The 25,169-nt window shown below is 40.7% G+C and overlaps 1 protein-coding gene across 1 annotated transcript; it reads right to left on the reverse strand.

Moving 5' to 3' along the window:
• Positions 1 to 306: 306 nt before the first annotated feature.
• Positions 307 to 24,472, reverse strand: ZBTB10 (zinc finger and BTB domain containing 10). Its single transcript, XM_005517409.3, has 5 exons — positions 23,549 to 24,472; positions 15,557 to 16,454; positions 6,897 to 7,070; positions 4,821 to 4,996; positions 307 to 2,410 (listed from the first exon to the last, which is right to left on the reverse strand). The coding sequence occupies exons 1-5, from the start codon at positions 24,470 to 24,472 to the stop codon at positions 2,105 to 2,107; spliced, it is 2,478 nt and encodes an 825-aa protein (XP_005517466.2). The 3' UTR covers positions 307 to 2,104.
• Between the last annotated feature and the right edge of the window lie 697 nt (positions 24,473 to 25,169).

Here is a 25,169-nt window from a genome sequence, read left to right on the forward strand (position 1 = left end):
TCTACCAATTGTAAACTATGGTTTTAAAAGGGATAAATGGGATGGAAAAATCTTTATGCTATACTTACATATTCACAAAGCAGAACATTACTTCAACGTTTAAAATACTTTTCATTCATATCATCTTTGCCCAACTAATTTCTACTTTGGACCCCACCAGAATTACACATGACTCATTTCAGTCTAGAACAATGAGAATAAAATGTAATCTTCAGTGTAAAAAAAGGTACCCCACCCTCCCAACCCTCCCCAAAAAAACTATTCATGTCAGGTTTACAATGATGTGGAAACTACCAATGAAACAAGTGGATGATAAAAAAAAGCATTTTAATTCCCATATAACCGTAGTTCAAACTCATCATATCTCAGTTTCAATCAGCAAAAACAACGTCTTAACATTATGCTATTGTTCTATGGACAACAGTAAAGCTTGTCTCTTTAAATACATACCAACTTTGATCAGATGGAGCACCAGCAAGATTTTGTCCATCAAAGCATAATTCAAAGTTATCCACACAACTACCATAATTTAGTTACCTGACATAAAATAGGAAAAAATATACTCATTTTAAAAATAAACCAAGTTGGAAAATATGGTGACCCTCAATTGTTTTTTATACAGTACTGTCACACTGGCCTAGCTATGTGTCATGACAAATGCTCTGCATATTTACTCACTGTGACATAATAGTACATCAGACGTATTGTTCCAATGATTGCCTGAATTCACTTGCCTTAGGCTAGACAACACAAAGGAGTTTAAGGTGAAGGTGTAATGCCCTCCCCTCCCTAAGAAAGGGGCCTGAAATCATTGGTACAATATTACAAACTTAGGAAAAAAAAAAAGAGAACTACATGGCTACAAAAATTCAAGTTTCAATGCCTCCTAGAAAATCTGAAACGAAGAGCACAGGGAGCATATCTTCCTGAAAAGTAGACAGCTCAAAGAGCATTAGTTTGCTTTGGACTTTTTGTTTTTCTTAAAAAAAAAATTCCAGCAAATGAGCAAGTTAAATGTAGTTTGTTTACATTAAATACTAACAACAACCCATGAAGTACAAAAGAATAAAAAATAGTTTGTGTTCAATGATGAACAATGGGCACAACAGCCTAGTGTCCAATTCACATCACATAAACTAGCCAAAAAACAGACAAGTAAGAAATTATTGACCAAAAAGTTGTTTTAATATGACACTTTCTCCATTCCTTTTATTTTTATTCTGTGGGACTGAGGTATACACCAGGGAAACCAAAAAAATTTGAGAGAAGGGGAGCCTTAGAAGAGGGAAGAAACATTATTACATCAGATATTTTTCAGCATGACTGTCTCTTTTGACTAAGTGGCACAAGAGCTAACCATGCTTTGATCAGTCTATTATTTTCATTACTGGTCATTTCTTCTGCATTATCGTTTTGAAACTGATGAATCAACAACAACCTTCTTTAAAAACAGACACTAAATTAATGCCATTATCAACTTCTCCAGTGCTTATCACCCATAGCACCTGCCAGCACAGAGCCAAAAGTTTTCAACCCAAATTTCAATACGGTGTTGGCAATATCTATGACGCATATTTAAATGATTGGCTTTCACCTATCAGATTTCAGGAGAGGTAAGGTTTGTACGGCAAAGACATGCTTGTGGAAAATGAGCCACTAGCTCAAATTAGCTTCACTGACTCACTGACAAAAGTACTAGTGGATTTGGGAAAGCTGTCTTGGTATTTCCATACTGAGTTGCAATTTTCTTCATTCATGTTAACAGATACATGAATGTGTAACATAATTACAGTTACTACTATGTCTGAATAGGACCCAAGTAGCTATAGCCTATAAATAATAAAAAATACATTTTTCTTTTGATAACTGACTGTAGATGTGAGGACTCTGTATAATTCAACCAAACGGTTGTATGCTGTACAGTCCTGTGCAAATATCATAAAAAAATTAATAATCCTTTTTTGCTATAAGGCTTTTACCCTACATTTTCACAGCAACATAACTACCATCCAGCCTGTACCATAATTCGCAAGCCTTCAGTCCAGAAATTCAAACAGTCAATCCGTAAGTGTCCATTTGCAGCACCCTGAAGTCATATGCTCTGTCAGTCATCTAAAGGCATACAAACTTCCCCGCCTTCATCCCATCGAGACTGGTCATTCTGTTCTTCTACATCATCACCAAGCTCCTCATCGCCTTCTCCCACTTCATTTTCTTCGTATTCTTCATCCCTAGGGAAATCTGTGTCCTGCACCTGGTCTGCTCCCTCTTGCCCTCCAGGCTGAGATTTATCTGCACAGTCTACGCAAACTCCATAACGTCGTGATCCATGTCTTATTCCAACGCTGGCTGCTAGCATGAAAATCTTCTTACACACCATACACTTATACTTTTTATCCTTTTTATGCACCTGTGGAAGAGAAATTTTCACAGCTGAATACAGGCATATCAGCTTACATCTGCATAAAGTACTAGAACACTATTAACAATAACAACAATTATTAATACAAAAATTCCTATTTTTAACTTTTCCAAAAGATACCCAACACTGTTCAGAGTAAGGAAGGACTACTGAAGATCTATTTATATATTCCTCAAGAGATATGAGCTACTGCCCACAAACAAACCACCTTGTTGGAGGCTCAGCAGGTCATGTGATTTGTACACAGGTGAATGTTCAGTTCATGACTCCTCAGGGTACAGAACAAGACTCAGAAGCAATGACATCAGTGCAAACCCTTACACTGCACACAAGATAACTCGTTTAGAAAATTGCTTTTTACAATTTTAAATCCTAGAAATATTTAGAACAAGCAAGAGTTATTAAATTCAAGAATTCAAAGACCAAAAAATCTTCTTCTATGACTTCTCCCTCCCAACACAATTAAAACCAACATCAACTTTCCAGGTCCCTTAGGTAATTTTTTTGTCCTGTATTTGAGTCTGTGTGTAAAATTAGAAGGCTGCTGTTGACCAACCATAAATTTGGAAGTATGCTGCTTGTACAAGTAACTCTATTCAGTAACCATGTATATTAGTTATTATCTACAAGAAAATTAAGTTGAAGACTTCCTTCTTCTATCTGGTGTTCCCACAACAGATCATAATTATGTGCTTAAATAACTCATTTGAAGTCCCATTGAAAAAGCTGCATTTTAGATAAAAGAGAAATTACCACCCAGATGAGGGGAAAAAGAAATTAGGTCATGATACAGATAGTTACTTCAGCTCTGCTGTATAATCTGGTACAGCTGATACATGTGCTTTCCTCAGCCTCTAGAGTCTTTGTAATACTTCACAAAGGCAGAATGTTTAAGGTTTGTTAAACTGAAAGGGGAAGGGAGGGAAAAAAAAAAAAAAAAAAAAAGTGTCCTGACTTCCTCAGGGAAAGGACACTTCACTTAAAGCACAGAACTGCACTGAGCTCACTCCACAGCTGTCTGACTTCATCTCCTTTCCTGGAGGTAAAAAAAAAAAATCTTCAGCTAAACGTCCTGGTCAGACACTGGAGGACAGAAAACTGAAGTCCCACTCTCTGGTGAGCCACAAAGGAAGGAGCATGGCCATCAATGAGGCAATAATGCCCCAATTCTCTCAGCCCTTCTTCATATGAGAGATGCTCCATCCCTCCAATCATTTTCATAGCCCTCCTCTGGAGTAGCTCCAACAGTTCCATGTCCTTCCTGTTTTGGGGACCCCAGAGCTGGATGCAGTCCTCCATATAGGGTGTCTAGAGGGGCAGAATGGCCTTCCTCACTCTGCTGGCCACGCTGCTTTTGATGCAGCCCAGGATACATTTGGCTTTCTGGGATGAGAGAGCACATTGGCAGCTCATGTCCTGCCTCTCACCCACCAGCACCCCCAATCCTTCCTGGCAGGGCTGCTCTTGACATGTTCATCCAACAGCCTGTATAGATAACCAGAGTTGCCCCAAACCAGGTGCAGCACCCTGGAGAAGTGCAATTTACCCCAATCCATGTACAAACCTTTTCTGTCTATCTACAAAACATCTTGCAAAATGAAGGGATTTTTTAAATCACAGTTTGGACAAATGTTATTTTCTCACCACCAACATAATCTTGCTTTTGTTACTGCCCTAAAAGACACTTTGGATTTTATATAGTATTTATTATAACGAAGTCTTGATTTCCTCATAGACTAGATACAAAGTACCTACAAAATACCCAAGACAGATAATACTTTCTCTGGATTCTCAGATAAACAAGTACTCAAGTCAAATCCTGAGTTATGCAACGTGCACAGGACAGGGAAAGCTGAACTGCTGGTTCTGGTACTGGCAGAATGCAAGTCAGACAGATGCTTACTTTCCGTATCAGGTATTTTTCATTCTTTCCAAATCTTAAAGCAGATACTACACTATAGCTTTGTCTAGTTGTGAAATAAACATTTCAGAACTACCCCAAGATATTGTGCAATTGCTGAATTAACAGGGTGCCCTCACAGAAAATGGTGATGCAGCATTATAGACCATGATGTGCTGTTCTACTGCAGTAAAGCTAAGCCAAAACTGCTTTTCATTATCTACAGAATACTTATATACACTGCATCCCTTTATCACATCACTTTCAAAATAATCTTGAAATCACTGTCTTCATTGATGCTGCATTTTTCATTAAGAAAACAAGAGGCACAGTTATCCAAGAAATGTTTATCTTCATCCACTTCAGATCAAGATAAGACAACTTACATTATGTCAAATCAGAAAACAGTTTGTTCCAACTGCCAAAATACCTGAAATGCCCCATAAAACCCCACTTGTACATGTGCATACATATACACGAACACTTGAGATTACCTACCAAGGAATGTCTCTTTACGTGTTCTCTTCGTGTAAACAGCTTCCCACAGATGTCACAACTGAAAGATCTCACGCCTGTGTGAATGAGCAAGTGTCTCTTTAGTGTTCTTCTGTATTTGGCTACATAATTACAGTGTGGACACTTCAACTTGTTCATGATTAAAGCAGAGGAATCACCTACAAGATAAGAAGTCATCAGGAGAAAATATGATGAAACACACAAAAAATATTTAGATATAATGTGCCTGATGCACAAAAATAAAACAGGTGCCAAAACAATAAAGCAAAACACATGACTTTTCATCAGCCAAATCAGGACAAGGTCTGTCTGCAGAAATCAAATGCTGCTAAGTTCTGCATGTACAATTCTAGTAGAAAAATACCTACTCGTAACCAAGGCATTTTTACCACCGAAGTCTTATTTCATTAACTGAAGTAAGTTAACTACAATTTACCAATATTCCATTTTCCTAGATGTAATTATACCAGAAAACACTTTCCTCTGGATTAGAAACTCTCTAACTCTGAAGCATTTAGATAGCCACAATCTTCTATCCCAATATTCTATTGAGAATTACATGCAAGAACTCACCAAGATCTGACTTGACAAATCAATAAAAAGAAAGTATAACTAAGTAAGACTGAATATTGACAAAAGGAGTAGGACACTAAGAGGTAGCAAAATTCAGATTTTACCTATTTTCTACTTTGATCTAACAGCATAAAAATAAATAGAACAGAAGAAAACTTCTGGAAGTAGCAATATCTCACTTCTTCCTTATGATGGAGGAGAACTCTATATAGTTTGCTCAAAGGATATATACAAAACAGATTTAAAATACAGTTGCCTATTACTGTGTGAAGAAAGAACAAGACAGAATTCTATGACATGGAGAGGCCACACAGCTATACAGGATGATTTTGATAATAGCATACTGACTCAACTTGCTACAGGTGAGAATTTATGAAAATAATCATAGCCATCTGGAAGCATCCAAAAAGCACTGGCTAAGGCTACATTATTATGTGCAAGAGTTTCTAATGTTCAGGCTGTCAGGAAGAAAACATAAGTAATTGTGCATTATGTGCACATGCTCACAGGCCTGTATCTAGAGTTGCTTCTTCTTAGGTTCTAAATCCACCATAACACGGAAGCTACATTTTTGCTAATATTCACAAGTTTGCTTATTGGAGCACTCATGTTAGCTGCATGTCAACTCATCACATAATGGCTTACATGAAGAAGAGTAAGTCCTATACAGGCAGACATCAGGGCTGCAAGATATAGGGGAATTTAATGGTTTAAGAACAGGCAGACTTCCTAAGACCCAGCTTCACATTTCTTGACTGCTTGAGAATTTCACCTTCTGATGACAAAATTTCTTCTACTGTAAACCCCAAAATATTTAAAATAAACCATAAGCCACATCCCAGTAATAGCTCAAAGTTAAAGAGAAGAGGTAAGAATTACTATTACCCAGTACTTGGTATCTTCTTTTTACTGAAGACTTTATCTAGTGCATAAGGAACTAGCAACAACTGCTTAAGATGTTTTAGATATGGTGGTGTTTTCAGTATGTTTTCAGACAGAAAAATAATTACAGATAATTGCTTGCTTGAACTGACAGAAGAAGGCTTAATTACAGCTGCACTGAACAAAAAATATTCATTGCAATTAAGTTTTTTATTTTTAATAGCAAGACGTATGTTGAGATCTCCTTTTAAAATTATATTTAATTCCATATCTTCACCATCCGTTTTCAATTTCAAAGGCCATTTATCTGCATTTAGCTTAGTAAAGGAAGGGGCAGCTATCAGGTTATTAAAAGACCTCAGGTACCTTCACAATCAGTCACAATGCAAGAACTGATAGAAATCACACTCTGTTTTTACTCCTCCCTACATCTGAATTCCTCTTCCTCCCTCCAAAGAAGAAAGGCAAATGATATGGAAGAAGATTAAATAATCTCATAACCCTCTATACAAATGAATTAAATATTACAAGCGGAGATATAAAAGCTAGAGAACCCCTATCAGAGGGAAAAAGCCCAACCTACTCTCCATCAGATACACTTACCATTTTCCCAAGCTTCTTTTGGCCAAGATTCTGGCAGCAATCCATACTTGAAATCACTTGAAGTACCCGGTAGCAGCCCATACTTGAAGTCACTTGAAGTACCCGGTAGCAATCCATACTTGAAGTCATTTGAAGTACCCGGCAACAGTCCATACTTGAAGTCACTTGAAGTAGCTATTAAAGACACATTCTTACTTTAGCTTCCTGGGTTCTAATCAGTTATCAGTCTAATCTGTTTAGCAAAATATATATCCTTTTTAAACTGTGACAAGTTTCTAACCTTAAAATAGTAATTGTATTTTCACATAGTATTTAATACTAAAATAACTGCATTCCTAATTTCAATGAAATGAGACCCTTGAACTACTCTCCACAGCACCATTTCTTCTCCCCATCCTGAGAAAAACTCAAAGCCTTTTTCATACTACAGGAACTTTGATGGTAAGGATATGTATTCCCTCATTGTCACAATGAGGGGGCTGAAAGGTTTTCCATTGGATTCTCTTTAGAACTTCTCCATGAAGTGGCTTCACCTGGACTGCCATAGGTAGTCTAGCTGGTATAAAAGTAAGTATTTTTTACTAGAGGCATGGGGTTTTTTTTTATTGCCTTAAAATATCTCCATGGTTTATATATAGTGCTTTAAATACCTTTATTTATATAAAGGATCCTACAGCTAAGTCTAAATCCTTTTCTGAATAATCATCTCCATTACTCCATAACCACATCAATTCAAGAGACTGTAATTACTTGGAATATAACAGCTTAAAAGACTAGTTTGCGTATTTACAGTTGCTCTTAAGACAAGATCTTCTTCAGTTTATTTGTCTTTGTAAACCAATCAGAAATGAACAATGCCTTAAAAAGATCTTTGCTTAATTCCATACTTTATAACAAGTAAGAATTTCATCAGTGAACATGGAGTCACTATTGCAGAGCACAGAAAAGAGAACTATAAATAGTACACAATGAAGTTTCACTAAGAAATCGACAAAATCTTATTTGTTGGGCAAAAGCTCTTCCGGCAATAGTGCAAATCAATGTTCCCCCCAATCCCCAAGACAGGAGTTTGTGGGAAAACATGAACTAATATATCCATTACTTTTCTCACAGGCAAACAGTTGTTAAATAAACAAACTGCAGTGGTAACTGGCAGATTTCCTTTATTTATCTGGATGGTAGATGGGTCATCACACTGGATTCCCAATGCCACCACTGTGAAAAGTCTTGAGAAGATGTATTCTTGTTTTCAAGCCTGAAACTATGCATTTTAATAGCCCAAAGACTTTTTATCCCTACACTATTCATTCTAAGGATTTTTTTAGGAAAGGAAATTCTCTTAGGCTAAACCAGAATTTCATGCAGCTAGTGGCAAGCTGCATATTTAAACACTTCCAACTCGCAGTTTTACTAGAAAAAAGTACAGATTACAAATCCTCACAGCATGAGACACATACAGTAGTTTCATTTACTGCTCGGGCAGTATTACCATTGGCAGCAGTCATCTGGTCTGCAACATAAGACAACAGTTCAAAAGGACGTCACTTAACAAGTAGGAAGCTTATAATTCTATCCTAACCATTACACAATGGCAAACAAGCAAAGCTGGATCATGACTGCCAAACTAGGCATTCCATCAGAGCTTTTAAAAAGCAAAGCTTGAGTGAATTAAGAAGCAAAATAGCAGTATTTTAGCTCATCTAACCACCTATTTTGCTATAAGAAGAAAGAAGGAAGGGAACAAACCTCCCTCTCCCTTAAGAAACACAGAACAGTGAGGATAGGGTAATTTTTTTTTAATTACTGACTAATTATAATTACTGAGATAACTTTTCTTACATGAAAAAGAGACAAGAACTCCTTATACTAATTTGGAGTGATGGACTCCAGCAATGGCATCTCAACAGCTCAAGGAATAGAACACAGATACCCTACAGGCATGCCAACTACACATTCCTTTGAGGTGAGGAAGATGACTTCCTTCTGTAACACACAGAAAGAATGAGTGAGGAAGCAGTGTTGTACAGTCTGTGTAAGAGCAAAGATGACTTGATCTTAAGGCTAAAAGCCTCCAAATTACAGTAGACTTCAGGATCTAGCAGAGGAAAAAAAAAACCAAAAAATACTTTTATAATGTTTAAAGTATTAGATCCTTTCTTTATAGATTTTTCTGTGTACTGGAAATTGTAGCAAAATGTAGCTGCACAGGGAAAGGTCAGTCAGTAATAAAATATTTTAATCACTCTTCCCTCCCTTATAGGATGAATATCTGTAAGATCAACAGACCCAAGTCTTTACTGCACACAGACGTAATGTGCTATGTGTACAGGTACTATTGTATAGCTTCCTTCAGAATAAGCATACACCAAAGACTGACCATAGGTAAGAGTTGGACCAAGCTGAGCACATTGTCACTTTGACAATTCTTCTGTATTTAAGAGAACACAAATTAAACTTCACTAGGAACATTTATGTACACAGCTAGTATTTAGGTTTGAAGGGACTTAGGAGCTCAAACCTCTGCATAGTTCAAGATCTTAGCACGAGACTCAGCATAGAGCCAACCAGATTTAAGAGCTGTGCATCAGTCAGCTGTGCATGTGTCATCCGGTGCAGGTAGTAGCTACTAAATCTTTCAACCTCCAGCTGGGAAGAGAAGACCCAGTATAACATGAAAGAACACCAGCAGTGATACCACAAGAGATAAGAGGTTGCTACACAAGCTTCAGTCCCTGTAAACATGACTAAGTAGATAATAATTAAACCTAATGCTTATTCTTAGAATAATTCGTTGACCTAGAAAATCTGTTTTCTAGATTAAGCACACATTTAATGTGTTCAAAACAAAACTATGAAAAAGGCATCTTTAGTGTCTAACTGCTCATCCAAACAGGATAGACTTGAATCACACACAGACTGGAAGCTGGAAGTGCAATACCTAACCTCTACTACCTTTCCCAGATGGATATAGAGCCTACAGTCAGGTAAGCTTCCAGAATACAACATATTTGTAGACCCCTGTGGCTCATAATATCCCATTTCTCCTCTCACCCAGGCCACTGCCCCCTGAAATCTGCTTGTAAAACTAGACAATCATCATCTGACCTGTTCTGGTTAACTTAAAGCCAGAAGATAGACTCTTGATAGGAGGCTGAAAGCAACTATGGATGCAGTCGTACAGGTAGACTGGAGATGAGGTGCAAAGGGAGAAAGTATAGACAGGTAAGGGAGATCTCTGGAAGGGGGGGTGGGAAAGCAGCTAATTAGAAGCAATAATACTCTCTGTCTCCAGACCAAGCCACCTGACCACAACTCTTCTCTGATCTCAGGTTACCTTTTAACACTTTAGTTGATTTCTAAGACGTGCAAGTTAATAATCCAAATGTTAGTTAACCTCAAACATTTACCCATTCTAGCCTGCATGGATAAAAGGCTATCAGTAATCTCATCTTTAATAAAAGTCAACAACAAGCAAAGCCAAAATAATACAAAATAAAACAGAATACAAAGAAGCTGATTAACCATCAGCACTAAAATTTACACTATGTTGATTTGAGAAGAGATAAGGACAGTGTGAAATAACATGAAGTGGCTGTGTGGCTTTTACACCACTAACAAAAGCTATCAAAAACATTATGAAAGGATTTTATGTTCTACTGCATTTGTTCTCAGGAAAAAGGATAACTAGAAGCCAGATAGAATGATTTTCAGTTTTGAATGCAAGAGGTAGGCGTGCATCACCAGAAAGAAAGAACATGTCTAAACCAGAAACATCCTTAATTTGCCAAGTTTCACTCTTTTTCTGCAGCTAGAAATATGCTGATTTGGGGGGGGGGGGCACAAGAGGATACATGACTGAATATGGGGAATAATGAGACGTTCACTGACCATTCAATAGGTCATTATAGAAAAGGAAACACACATATGGTGCACTAAGGGAAAAGATATAAAACTTTGCATTAGATACAGCTGTTTGTAGTGAATGAAACTTCTGTTTTCCTTACATTATTATTTTACATTATTAGCACTGGAAACAGTGCCAAAAGAAGAGAAAAATAAATACTATTTTTCACTACACTTTTTGACACTGACTGCTCATCTAGAGCAATTAAAAAAGACAGAAAGTAGAGAGGATAAGCAATTAGGCCATAGCTTCCAAGGATTGTAAAGAAAGCACTGGTAATCTACTGATACAATCTGGATTGCTATTAGAGAGCTGGATTTGTTGCTTATCTTAGGTAACATGAGGGAGGAAACAGAACTGCCAAGACTGACATACTGGGAAGGCGGGGAAAAAGTATCTTGCACTCTCTTTGTTCCCAGAGTACTCCTCACATCCTTAACCTTGTTTCTTCTGAAAAGGCTTATTCTAGAAGCACATTACTGCTCAACAGCCTCTTGCAACAGAGGGCTCAGACATATTTAAGACATTTTGCGAACACAATCTTACTCGTACTCTATTATTGCAAATTTTTACTATTTTTCATTCATGAAAAAGTGGTATATTGCCATGATTATGGAGTCAGATCTAACATCAACTACCCCTGACAGAAGACCAACTGATGCCAAATATATTACCCACTTCCTTTTCAACTTGATTATCATACCTTCCCTGAAAAATTCCTTCCCAAGAAAGCCAAAACTATTCTGCTCATCTCCTCCAACAACTATACCAGTGAAACACAAGAAAGTAAAGAACTTTCCTCATGTATACCATTTATTTGCAGGGGAGTTAAGTATTCTCATAGACTGTTTTTATTTATGAAGTTGCTATCATCATAACATTTCAGAAATGCAAAAATCATCACTTCAGATTGGTATGTTTTTAGTAAGTCAATGCATTGCACTGGGACTCAAAAGGATTTTTCTCAAAAGGCAGAGAAGATTGGAGCTGTAGGCTCAGTGACAGACCATACTGTGAGAATGTGAGGAAAGGATCTGTTTATCTTTGGGATGATCCCTGGGAGAAGTAAATTTAATGAATGGGAAGAGGTTGACCCTCAGATATTGCAGTGTTTTCAGATGACTTCTAAAAACCTTTGACACCTTCACTACAGGATTACATAGGGAATGGGGCAAATAAAGTGGTTAAAGATCCACCAAGGAACCTAATCTTTTAATCAGGGTATCATCTTGAGGTCTAAAGAAAATCTGGGAGTTATAATACCATGGAAAAGTAGGAGAAATATACAACTCTTTTTTCAACGGTCAATCAAGTGGGGCTTATCCCTAACAAGAAATATATACAGGTCCTGATAAGTCCACCAATCTTGATTTCTTCAAACACCAAGAGACCTGTCTTTACTGTAAAGCCTCAACATGCTTCTCCCTTGCATCATGACAAAAGCTGGGACCAGCGCTACATTTTTTGTAAGCAGGTTTAGCTGCTGTTTGTATCCTTCTGGAAAGTAGTTGTTTCTACAGCAAGCTGAATTAAATTCCTTAAGAACCTCTACAAAATCAGTCAGGAACCCTCTTGTTCCACCAAGGGCTGTTTTAATCCCGCAGGTGGTGTTATTGTTTCCCTCGCCCCCACCAGAGTACACTTATCTAACCTGAAAATCACAGTAACAAATTATACACTTGTTGCTTCATAAAGCTACTGGGATATTGCTTGCAAGTCTCCTAAAAATCAAGTCAGTTCCAGAAAGCATAAGCAATACTTCACAACTGTGTTCCGACATCTGAGGATAGGACACTTGTACAAAAAATAACCCAAAACAAACCAGGCCCAGATGAAAGACATACCCAAGAGGTGATGAAAATTGACAAAATCACCTTGTGAACAGACATTAAGAATATGATGAATTATGTTCACTGAGCTTTCATGAACTTTTGTAAACACACTGTAACACTGACTGTGATATGCTGACTGTCTGCATGGTTATTTTCACCATGGTAAATGGTTAACTGTAGGACAAATGATGGCTGTAAACAGTAAAATACTTTTTTAGCAGGTTATCAACTAGGAGGGAAAATACTGAGATAGGAGGTAACATTCAATGTTTTAGTTAAACAGCTACTTTAATTAATATAGCTAAAACTGGAGAAGTCTTGAAAACTTAATTAAAATGTAAGCAAATGCAAGACAGTACAAGGAATTTCAAATCCATCCTAACTTTTTTAAAGTTTCTTTAAAGCTCACCAACATGATACTTTTACAGGGAAGGTGTTAAATATAAACTCACTGACAACACAGGGTGAGAGGAAGAAGCAGCTGACATATCCTTATTGGATATGTGTAGAAAAACTCATGTTCAGCAAGAAGAGTTTAACATATTTGCTTTACTGGAACAAGAGGGGTAGCAGATGCTTCAGAAAGCCTTTACTGTTTATTATCTAATACATACCAACTGTACCCAACTGGAAAATTACTTTACTATAGAATTCAAGGAAGTGGCTTCAGGGATAAATTTTTGTAGTGAGAGAAGTGATCTTAAGTAGGCTTCCTTTCCACCGTATCTACAGTATTTATTTCCCATCACAAAAGCACCAGACTAACCCAAACCTAAATCAAGGGCACAGAAACTCACACAGCATGTAACTGACAGTTCTGATGGTGTTATTCCCATCAGAACATGACAAAGCATAACAGTAGAAGCTCTTTGTTCCCCTTTTAACAACCAACAGGAGAGCACACTTCTTAGCTCTGAACACAAGAATTTACTATTCTTTATCTTTCTTCTTAGAGAATTGTCTTATATCTATTCCAGATGATATTTTCTTATGCATTTTTACCTCGGGGCCTATTATTTTTGGTACTTTTTCATACCCACAAGAAATTTAATCCCAAACTAAGAAGTTATTGTATAACCTGCAGGTTACTCTACAACTCATTCTTGACATTCCTCCAACTCTCCACTCCTCCCTCTTCCACCTTTTCTTTGGCATAGAGGGAGCAGTTAAAAGAAGAGCAATTAAGGGTGGAATCTACCTGCAAAGCAAAGAAAGAGCCACAAGTAGAAGAGAAAGAGTACTGAAAGCTGAAGAACAGACTACAGGTGAAAAGTAAGCTACACCAAGCCCTATTTCAGTCACTCCTCTTGTTTCAAACAACATACATGCAAGAACTCAGTAAAAGTGAAGGTTTTATTACAAAAATATTGGATATGGCTTCCAAAAGAATTCTGACACTGACAGAAAATGTACCTGGGAACTATGTACTTGGGAACATATGTGCTGTGCTCTGAAAATACCATGGAGATCACTAGTTGATTAGTATTTTAGAGCTCAAGAAAATGAACTTTCCCCTGCAGTCACAGAACTTTTAATGGTTTTAGACAAACACCACAACACAGATTCAGTATGCTCTATGTCCAATACAGTTCTTTTCATCAAAATGCTATATGGATGTATTTTGTAATTTAATTCTTTAGCATAACAAGTTACTGGAAACATTGGTGCTTCTGTAAAATAAATAAATAATTAAACAAAAATTAACAAGGACTAAACGTACTGCACTTGCCCATGTCCTCTGTTACTTCTCCAAGAAATCTTCACAGCACACATATAAAATTCCACAGAATTCAAACAACTATTTGTATCTGTTGTTGGTGCCATTACACAGTAGACATATTCTCTGTATTTCCATCAGTAAAAGACATTGACTATTTACCCCAAATAAATCATCAACAGAAATCACATACTAAATTGTATCAGAAATTTGGTATTTGTGCAGCTAATACACACATCCTCAGCTCTTGCTCCAGACCCTCTGCTGCCCTTTTTCATGGCACTGCAACTAGAGCAAGTAGTGCAGCTCAGCACAGGCAGAATTGTTGTGTGGGTGCTAAGGACTCAACATCCCCCACTATCTGCAGCTAAAGGTGCTTCACTTAGGCTAGATCTAACCTGGTGCTGTGGACCTGAGGCCTATTAGTGACTGTCATGTTCCTGAAATACAGCTTCTATCCTCAGTTCAGCCAGAAGGATGCCTGTGCAGTCTAACAAAGCTTAGCCAGTAAGGCAAGTACAGGAAATTCACTTCACAAGCACGCACCCCCAAGTAAAGCTAAAGCAGAGCTACTCAGAGTTCAGAGATGAAGACCGGAGATAAGTAACTCCTCTGAAGCATTTGCAGAAGCACTCCTCAGTACAGCCGCTTCTCCGGAGTTGCTCTGGAAGTGTCACACTACTCACTAAGCACATAAAGTCTCTTGTGCTGGAGAAACACATCCCCAGTCCCAGCCCACACTGCTCTATACTGGCACATGTCACTGTGGTGCCCAGGTGCTGCTGGCATGGCACAGCACAGCCATGGGTCCCCACGTGCCCCCTGTGGGACCACTGCTCACCTGTGTGCCCCAGCCCCACAGGCAGGAGCAGAGCAGGGCACCTGGAGGAGACAGGACATCCACAGTTCCCTGATGTTTGAAGCAGGCATACATTTTAAACTGCTTTAGAAATGAGACACATCTAAATAGTTTTATTCCAGCTGTGTCTCATATCCACCCCAAACTTGGCTTCTAAATTGAAATAAGTTTTCAAAACCATTAATTCATCAAAAAGTGAGGCAGGTAAATGGTAGTACTTCAAATGCATACATTAACTATTCACACAGCATAATAATTTAAAAAATAAAAACCAAAAGTCACAAAGGCAGGTACTTCAGTCAATACCTGAATTTTCAAATGACATAACTGGCATTAAGCAATATTTACCTGCTTCTTCTTTAATAAATGATAAATCTTCTTCTGGATATGGGACTGACGGTTGCAACACTGAGCAATCTTCAGAGTTCTCTTCAGTATTAGGTGGTATATTATAAATAAATCTCTTTGCAGTTTGGTTTTTCCTTCTTGCTTTTCCAGGTTCTTGAACAGATTGTCCCTGTGCACCCATGTCGTTCCACACGAAAACTTTTCCCTCACCTTGAGATTCATTTTCAGCCATTTCAGGTGAGCTGTCCTGGACCCAACTGCAGTCATTCATTTGGTAGCTTTCCATTTGGCCCTCATCAATAGGGTAGGGATCATTCTCAGTTTTTATGCTACTTGCCAGATTGGTAAGGTTTCGTGTTGCCCAGAAGCTGGCAACTTTTTGATCCCTTGGAGATAAACCATCCCTGCTAACAGATCTTCTGTTGTAATCCACTACAACAGTCTCTGGAGCTTCCGATTTTATACTTATGTTTAAGGCATCTTTAATGAAGTTGCGGCAGGACTGGACAACCTCCGTCATCTGAAGGTAGCTGGCCACCGACATCACTTCAATGGCGTTTTGGCTCGTAAGCACGAGGTTACCAGAATATAAGAAGTCCAAGATGACAGAAAAACCTTGAACAGCAACAACGTCTAAATAGGTAACAGTGGTTTGGTTACGGCTTTCTTTGTTTGTAAAGCAATACAGAGTCTTAAAGAAGCGGCTGCCTGCAACCAGGATGTTCTTGTGAGCTCTGAAGACCCTCCCACTCACCACAATATTAACATCACAAAGAATGCCTTTCTTTCTCTGCTCGTTGAGCTCTTGCAGGAGCTGATAGCAGTAAGAGTTTTCATTTGGCCTGCTGTTAAAATCACAGTATCCTTCATTATTCAGTTCTGATGGTAACTCTGCCTCCTGCAATTAAAAAACGACACAAACATAATTAGCTCTTAATAAATGCTCTCCTTAGTTCTTCAGCATTATAATAAGGATATGAAAATAAACTAAATAAGATAATTTTAATCAAACTATTTTCTGTTATTTATGTTCTTGGTCACAAAAGCAGACAGGAATATATAACAAACAAGATACTTCTGAAAACCAAAAATCATGCTCTCATTTTGCACCTTCCACCCCCAAAGTTTGAAACAAACAGAGCTAGTAGATTTGCCTTGAGGGGACAGGAAGGGAAATTTCAGCCAAAAGTAAGGAAAAATATAGTTGAGTGTGAAGTACTTGTTATTCCTAACCCACATATATTGAGGATTCAGGAGCCTCTCTTTCCAAAGATTTAACTAGATGATTCCTACATATCTAATCCCTTGTTCTTCCCCAGAAATCTCCATTAAGCAATTAACCAGCATCCTGATAACTGATTCAACGTTTTCTTCATGCTGAGATACAAATACATGGATTAAGTCTGTAGGTCCCAATCTGTCTTGAATGTTTTAAAGAAAACATATTGTTAAAGTGGATACAACAGCAAACGTATTTCTTATACAGGTTTACAAATTAAGCATTTACCCTTTGGTTTTTAACTGCAGCAGGTTTAGGATTAAACAGTGTATCACATGACAAGCAGACAAAATACCGGAGGAAAAAAAAACCCGAAAAAACCCAACTTAAGCTTCCATTACAATACTTAACTCAGACTTTCTTGAAACAAGCCTCCCAAACTTTCCAGTGGCAACACTGGCACGATACTTATTACAACACACACGACCTTTTTAAGATGTGACACCAAAGACGGCTTCAAAATTTTGCTAAAACCTGGTATTTTCAGGCAATCCAACACCAATACATAATTCATTACTGAAGATTAGTTCAGATAGGGAGATGTCAAGAGATCTGAACTGGATTTGGAGAACACAGAAGATTTCTAAATCATGTTTAGATAAAGATGATTCAGAGATGCTACAAAGCAGCAGCTAGGAGAAAGCAAAGAAAACACAGACTAGCATATTTGAGACCATACTTATATGGGGTGACATATGCTGCCATCAAGAACAGCAACAATGACAGCCTGTTTCATACTCGATCTCCTCCAAGAGTCTCTCTTCTTTCCTAGCAAACAAGGAAAGTTCAAAACTGGATAGCTCCAAGCCATATAATTATTTTCTTCTCTCATCTCTTAAAACACCTCACTGATCAGGGAGCTACAGGTGGTGTTAAAGCTCACATGCCTCAACATTACAGGTGAAAATCAGTATTAAGAAGGTAATGTTAGCACTGTCATGAGCCTATAAACTATGCTGGGGCTAAAATACACGTTGCAGGAAAGTATTACTCTTAATTTGGGACTATGGCAGAAACCAGCTACATATATTTAAAAAGTCACTTTCCACCCCACAGGCATTAGTGAATCAAATCAGTACTCATCTCAATTTACAATTCCAGTGTGGATCACTGGAATGACAACTGAGGCTGTAACTAGATTTAAAATGGTGTTTACACCTCTAAGTAGCAAATAAGGCCCAGTATAACCAAAACAGAAACTGTGCCATTTCAGCCTCTCCTGCAGAGAAATTTCAATTTGCTCCTGAATCTCTATACTTCTAAGAAAAGCACGTCATTGAAGGGGAAGAAAAAAAAGCCATTAGGCTCTTATGTGAAAAAAAGCAATAGATCTTTGCCCAACCTCATCTTAATATTTTCAGTGTACTTTCTGACACACCCCAAGTACTCCCTCAGATCAAGGCTGTGAAACAGTTTGTTCCAGATGTGGGACACCTAAGGCTGTCACTCTAAGTTCTCAGCAGATTTTGGTTCTGGGCTAGCTTCCTGTCACTTCAGCAGTGGAGCACTGCATAGTTTCAAAACACCAATTACACTGACACCGGATCAGATTAAGATGAAAATTACGCTACCCTAAAGTGCTGTCACGCTCGTCAATCATCAGTGACTTGCACCTCACACAGTAAATGTTAGGTAGATGCTATGATAGCTGCCAATTTCACTCTCTGAGAACACATTAAACACCACATAAAATTTAAAAAATAACCTGCAGCAGTTCTTTTGTTTTGACAAATGTCTGATTAAATAATGGAGATAAGAGTACATTTTAACTGAGCAAGTATAAGTACCCAATCAAGCTGGGACAAAAAATAAATTTGTATTTACAATGTGAGGTTTTTGTTTCCTGAGAACAGGACAAGCCAGCAGGGTGAGGAGGAGCTGCAGATCACAAATGTGCTACAACAAGACAAGACTGAAATCTCCATTATGACAAGACCAAACGGTTGAGTGGAAAAATGAGGTATTGTGCAACCTGTGTCCAAGCAATAGGGGTGTGTGTTAGAGAAGGAGATCAATCAGTGTTACAGCTTTAATTACTACTATAGCTTTACAGAAGAGGGTGCATAAACATTTTTAAAACTAACTGCAGTACTAAAACCAACTCTTCTACTGCTGGTATGGTACAACAGTTAACCTTAGTGCCACAACTCAAATGAAGTCCTGACATCTGGACAGTTATCAAGTCTATGAACACCAAGTATAACAAGGAGAACTGACATTTACTATGAGAAAAATTAATAAAACGGTATTACCTCGAGAGATTTAGACATTGATACAGGAAAAAATACAATACAGTTCAACAGAAGGTAAGGTGCAGAAAATAATTACAGGAAAAACTGTATTTGCAAATGTCTGTTATTTACATGACACATCATCATAAGGGTTCTGTTTTTCTAATGAGAAAAACAAACTAATCGTATTTGCTTAAATGTCAATTTTATTTTCAGAATGCAGACCCCATATTCTCATCAGCTAAGTTACTTCAACACCAAACCACCTCATCCTTTAATAAACACTAGTAAGAAATAAAAGATGAAAATCAGCACAATTTCATTTCAATTTGTGGAATCTTCAGTGTTTTAAGTCAAAAACTTCTCTCTGGGTGAGATTAAGTGCTGTAACAGAACAGAGACTGCTTAAGGAAACTAATATACTCAGTTTCAAACAGACTCTTCTGAATACACACAAAGATAAATTACTATTTTATATGTATAATTCATTAATTAAACTCGTCCAAAAGCTAACAGGAGCAGACACAGATGATCAAAAACTACTACCAGAAGTTTAGTTTGTTTAGTTTTCTTTCTGCTACTGTTCCATCAGCATACTCTGTCCCTGGGAGGAAGAACAGTGAGGGCAGGAAGAATTAAGAAAAACCCAAACCAATCTAACCACATATTCCATCTCAGCTGCGTGTATATCAAAAGTAGTTATGCCACATTTTTTAATCCCTTCCCCCCTACCACATCTTGCTCTACAGCAGTTCCCTGCGGCCCTAAATTAATTTTACCCTGGTAAATGTATCTTTTAAAAAAGTAAGCTATCAGTAGCTTCTTAACCACGTGCAGCTACAGAGGAAAATGATCTCAAAATATGGTCCCATCAGCTGCACATGATGCTCCACTGTTACTGTACACACACAGCATCACTCACAGACAACTCGGCAATTATTTCACTAATTACCTAACATCGAATTGAGTAGCTTGAAGTTTGATAAAAACACTACATGAAAATACACTGATAGTCTTTATCCTGAGGACTGACTTCCTCCTCAACTTCTTTGCTCTGCTAAAAGTAAGTCAAGAAGTTAACTGTACATTACAGAGTTACATTACAGAACACTGTAATGTAATTCTAACATCTGAAGCATGACTTCCATTCATCACCGCTCACATAATGCAAACAATTCCAGTTCACATGGAAAAAATAACACATCAAAGGCCTTCCTCCTTTTGGAGAGCTTCTGCTTTAAACCAACATGCCTGTTAGACTGGAGAAAGCTTTTCTGGCAGTATTTCCAAAGCTTAGCTCTAAATTATGGCCAGAAAGAAAATGCTTTAAGAAGATGATTTGAAGGGAGGAACCCCCAGCAGCCAATAAATCTGCATCTTATGGACCCAAATTCATCAAAGAATTAAAATATTTTGCCGTGATTTCCCAGCAAACATCCACTTCTTAAGATTCTTGCCACACAATAGTCTGTTCAGTAAAAAAAACAAAGGTAGTTTCTAGGTGATGATGGATTTCCTTACTCTTTCATGTGGATAAAAATTATTTTAAAAACTAGAATCAAAAAAGATTCAAGAATTTGGTCTTAGAAAGAAGCATCGGCTGACAGCTCAATACCCTTGAATTACAGCAGCTGCAACCACTTGTGATGTATTTTGGCATTCCAAATTAAATGTATCCCAAAAATAAACTGAAATCATCACTCATTTCTTCACGAGTGTTATATCCAACAGATCTATAGAAATTTCCACTGCTTTACTGTCTTAACACCTACAATTTCCTTTCTGTGCTTGAGTGGTGGCACTATGCCATATGTTTATTAGCAGCTGCTAAACATGCCCTGCAGTTGAGGCTTGTCAAGTCCATAATACATGTGTGTTGTCTCTAACACAAAGGCTGAAAGATCTCTCCCAAGTTTCATTAAATCTAAACGGCTTTGCTGCCTCATTATGTATGTTGGAAATACGGTCAGGGTACAAATTACCTATTTTTGTTCCAAGTATCTGGTATCATGGCATTTAGAAAAAAAATGGGGCTATTGTTTTCGTATTAATTTAAACATATGTATCAAAAGAAATTCAAGTGCCATTAAGAGTATGAAAGGATACGGAAATTAAACATAGAAGGGAAAGAAAACAGAGATTCTTAATCAGGTTTTTGATAAAGCAACTGTAACGTGAAAGTGCACCACAAAGAAAACTACACTGACTCCTGAAAAACTGCAATTCTTTCCCTCATGAGACGCTTTTAACTGAAATGTAATTGCAGAAGGATGCAGAAAGCACCGTTTTCCACTCAAAAAAAAAACAAACCAAAAAACAATCTCTTTACAGCTACCTTTGTCCCAACCTTATCTTTAGTACAGTGGAGAAGAATCACTGACTCATCTATCCTACTGTTTCATTTATTATCACAGTTACTACAAATATTTTTTCTTAAACTATCAGCGGTATAAAAGCAGAGATTCATTTTTATAGATATTCCCATGACAATGAAAGGTCTTCAAATAAACACTTACAATCTTCAAATACATACTTACACTAACTTGTAGGCTACTGTGATAAGCCAAAATTCTGTCCTCCCTTCTCATATTTAAGTTTTATAGACAGGGTATTTAACAGACTCAGGGTAAGAGTACAGAAAGAAAAGAATAGTTAACTGAGTAGGGAAAAAAATGCATGGAATTGCTTTTATTTAAATACAGCAAAAACAGAGTGAGAGAAGCTTCCAAGTGTGGAAGGGATTATCAACATCCACTAACACAGGAGGCAACACAGCGACAGAACCTACTTCTACAGACTAATCATTCACAACTCAAAGCTAGAAACTAGGCAACAAGACAGAAAGGAAGATACGGCAATAGTATTATGCAAAACTGGAACACTTTCAAAGATATGAAGAAGTGAAAGAAACTAAGAATGAAAGTTTCTTAATTAGAAACAACTAATTGAAAGCAAGTTTGGCTAAAACACTCCAGAGCAAATAGCAAATCCCAGAAGACTGAAGAAAACTAGTAAGATGACCTACTACCACAAAACATCTGTAATATTTATCTGCTGTAAAATTTATCTGCTATAAAACTGCACTCACTGAAAAGGTAGTATTAATCATCTTGAAGGTGAGTGCAGCATTTATAAATCCAAAAAAATTATTATGGCTAACCGGTATTTATGCACCATAAGGCTTCCCTTGCAGTCCTGCAGCAGCTTCACATAAAACTTGCACACACTTTCCAAGTAGTTCTAAGAAAACTACTGTTCACTTAGTACGTTTTATAAGTCATCCTGTAATCCTCATATCCTGCCCTAACACTTGACTAGCAGCTCTTGTCCAAGGTACCCTCAGCTCCTTAGAGTGCTCAAGCAATAACCTCAATCTAACTACCGCATTATATTTCGGATTCCAAATAAAGCTACCCAACCAAGGTGGGTGTTTTAATTAAAACTGAATTCTAAATGCATAAAAACGGAGTGATTAATCAATTTATTCCGGCTAAGAGCCTAACAATTCAAGGACTAGCCTACCCTGAAGCAACACTAGCTAATGCCCGCAGGCGAGTTTAACGCCGGCGAAGCGATCGAGCGAACTTTAGCAGCACAGGCATCCCTAGGAGAAAAGGCTGCAGAAGGCTGCGGATTCAACAAGAGTATTCTTTAGGGGCTTTTCATCCACATATGTTCTAGAGCAAGCTCTGCCTCATTCGTGAAGGCAGCCAAGACACACAGTGATTTGAAGTTCAGCGGGGAATGTGGAGAGGTTCACTACTCCTACAGCGTTAGAGGAGCGCTGGCATAGTAACACGGCTTCCAGGAAACCGCATGTTTATCTCAAACATACACCATGCGATTGCATACTTCTTGCTCAGCAACTCAATCCAAAGCAACACAATCGGAAAAAAAAATATTTCAGCGCGAAGAACTTAAATACACGGAGTTATCCGATTAGTGCACCGGGGCTACACCGCTAAGCACGGCACAGCGATTCCAGTTTCACGCCGCCGCGTCCCCATTTCACAAGCGGTCGCTGGCCGGACACTGCCCTCCCTCCGCCTGTACCGCAGGAGGAAGTTGTAACGAGCGTATTTAAATCAGTGCTGTGACACTGGCACTCGTACGGAACTTTTTTCCCACATCGCCGGTTTATCTTCACGAGATAAACAGATGAACCAATGAAAGCAGCACCCGCCAGCGCCGGACGGATAACGGGAACGGAGTACAGCCACAAACAACAGCTAGTGCTGTGTCTGTGTGCCTGCAAATATCCAGCGGGAGAGCCACCCCAAATCCCAGAGGGGGCTCGGCTCCCGCTCCGGACACGGCGAGCGACAGCAGCGCGGAGTGTCCAGCCCGCCGGGCAGCAACAACCACGAGCAGCCATTTAAAGAAGTTCATGCCGTGGGCACAGGAAAACCTCACCTATGCGAAAGGGGAGGCCGGGATTGCCCCTCCCTCCTTCCCTCGCCCCCTACCCGTCCCGTGCCGTACCTGCTCGGCGCTGCCGGGCTCGTTGAGGCGATGCTCGGCGGAGAGGTGGTGCCGCAGGAGCAGGGTGCGCTTGTAGTTGCGGGTGCCCTTGCAGAGCTCATCGTGCCCCCCGGGCAGGGGCGCGCCGGACATGATCAGCTCGGGGGGCGCAGCAGCGGCGGCGGCCGCGGTGCACCAGGCGCAGGACATAAGGCCGGTCTCCTGGCAGTAGTAGAGCCATGGGAACTCCTTGAGCCAGGAGCCCTGGAAGGAGATGTGCAGCTTCTGCAGCAGGGACTTGGGCCTGGCCAGCGGGAAGTGCCGGATGCTCTCCCCCTCGCCGCTGCCCTCCGCCTCATCCCCGCCATCGCCCCCCGACCGCCGGCTGCTGCTGCAGCTGCCGCCCTCGGCGCCGCTGCCGTCGCCCAGGCTGCCCCCTTCGCCGTCCTCCTCGTCGTCGCTGCTGTCACTCAGCGAACCCCCGTCCTGGACCAGTTCCTTGCCCTCCAGCAGCCCCTCCGTCTCCAGTCCCTCCGCGCCCTCCAGCTCCATCTCCTCGTCCGCCCCCCGCCCATTGAAGTGCTTCCGCGGCCAGGCCGCGGCCTCGCAGCCATTGTTGGCGGCGGGGTGGGCGGCCAGGAGCCCCCCGCCGCCGCGGAAGGCCAGAGTCCGGCGGTTCCTCTCAGCGAACATGGGGCCGGAGGCGGCGGGGGGCGACGCCGCGTCCTGGGGCAGCAGCAGCTCCTTCTCCTCGGCGGCGGTGGCCTCCAGCTCTTCGGCCTCCAGCCCCTCCAGCTCCGCCTCCTCGTCCGCCCCGCGCCCGTTCAGCGCCTCGGGGTCTTGCCGCTCCCAGGCCTCGGTCCCCGCCGCCGAGGCGGCCGCCGCGGGGGTGACAAGGCCGCCGCCGCGGAACGCGGGCGTCCGCCGGTTTATCTCCGCGAACATGGCGGGCGCGCCCCCCGCCCCCCGCCCGGCCGAGCGCTCCGTCCGCCGCGGGAACGGGGCGGGGGAAGGAGGCGCCCGGCTGCCGTGCGGGGGCGGCGGCCGAGAGAAGCGACGCCCGGCCGCCCGCTCCCCGCTCCCCCGGGTCCGGCCTGGATCGCGGCGGGCGCGGGGCTGCCCACAATGGATCCCGCTCGATCGCTCGGCGGCGGCGGCGCTTCCGTCCCGACAGGCCCCGGATCGGGTCGGGTGGCAAATGAACAACGGGCTGCCCACAATGCACCGCGGCCGCCGCCCGCCGCCGCCCCAGGGGAGGGGAGGGGGGGCGGGGGCGGGGGGCGGGCAGGAGGGAGGGAGGGGGGGGCCTGCGGGGGGCGGGCGCGCGCTGCGGCCGCGCTGCGTCACGCACCGCCCGCCCCGCCCCGCCCAGTGTGGGGCGGGGGGGGGCACCGGGGTCGACCCCCTCCGTCCCTCCTTTTCTTCCCCCCGCATCTGCCCGCGTCGAGGGGGCCGTAGCCCGCCCCCTCCGCTGCCGGAAGCAGGGAGGGAATGGGGACACCGCGGGTCCCGAGGGGCGAGCGGCGGCGGCCGCGGAGCAGCGGCCGAGCCTCGCCGGGGCCCGGCAGCGGCGGTACCGTTATAGGCGCGCGGAGTGGCGCGAGCGGCTCCCGCACGTGCCGGCGGGGCGGGTCCCTCTGCC

The sequence above is a fragment of the Pseudopodoces humilis genome, chromosome 1 (assembly GCF_049639895.1).
Source record: "Pseudopodoces humilis isolate 2021_Gansu_Grassland_sample_001 chromosome 1, ASM4963989v1, whole genome shotgun sequence".
NCBI classification, from domain to species: Eukaryota; Metazoa; Chordata; class Aves; order Passeriformes; family Paridae; genus Pseudopodoces; species Pseudopodoces humilis.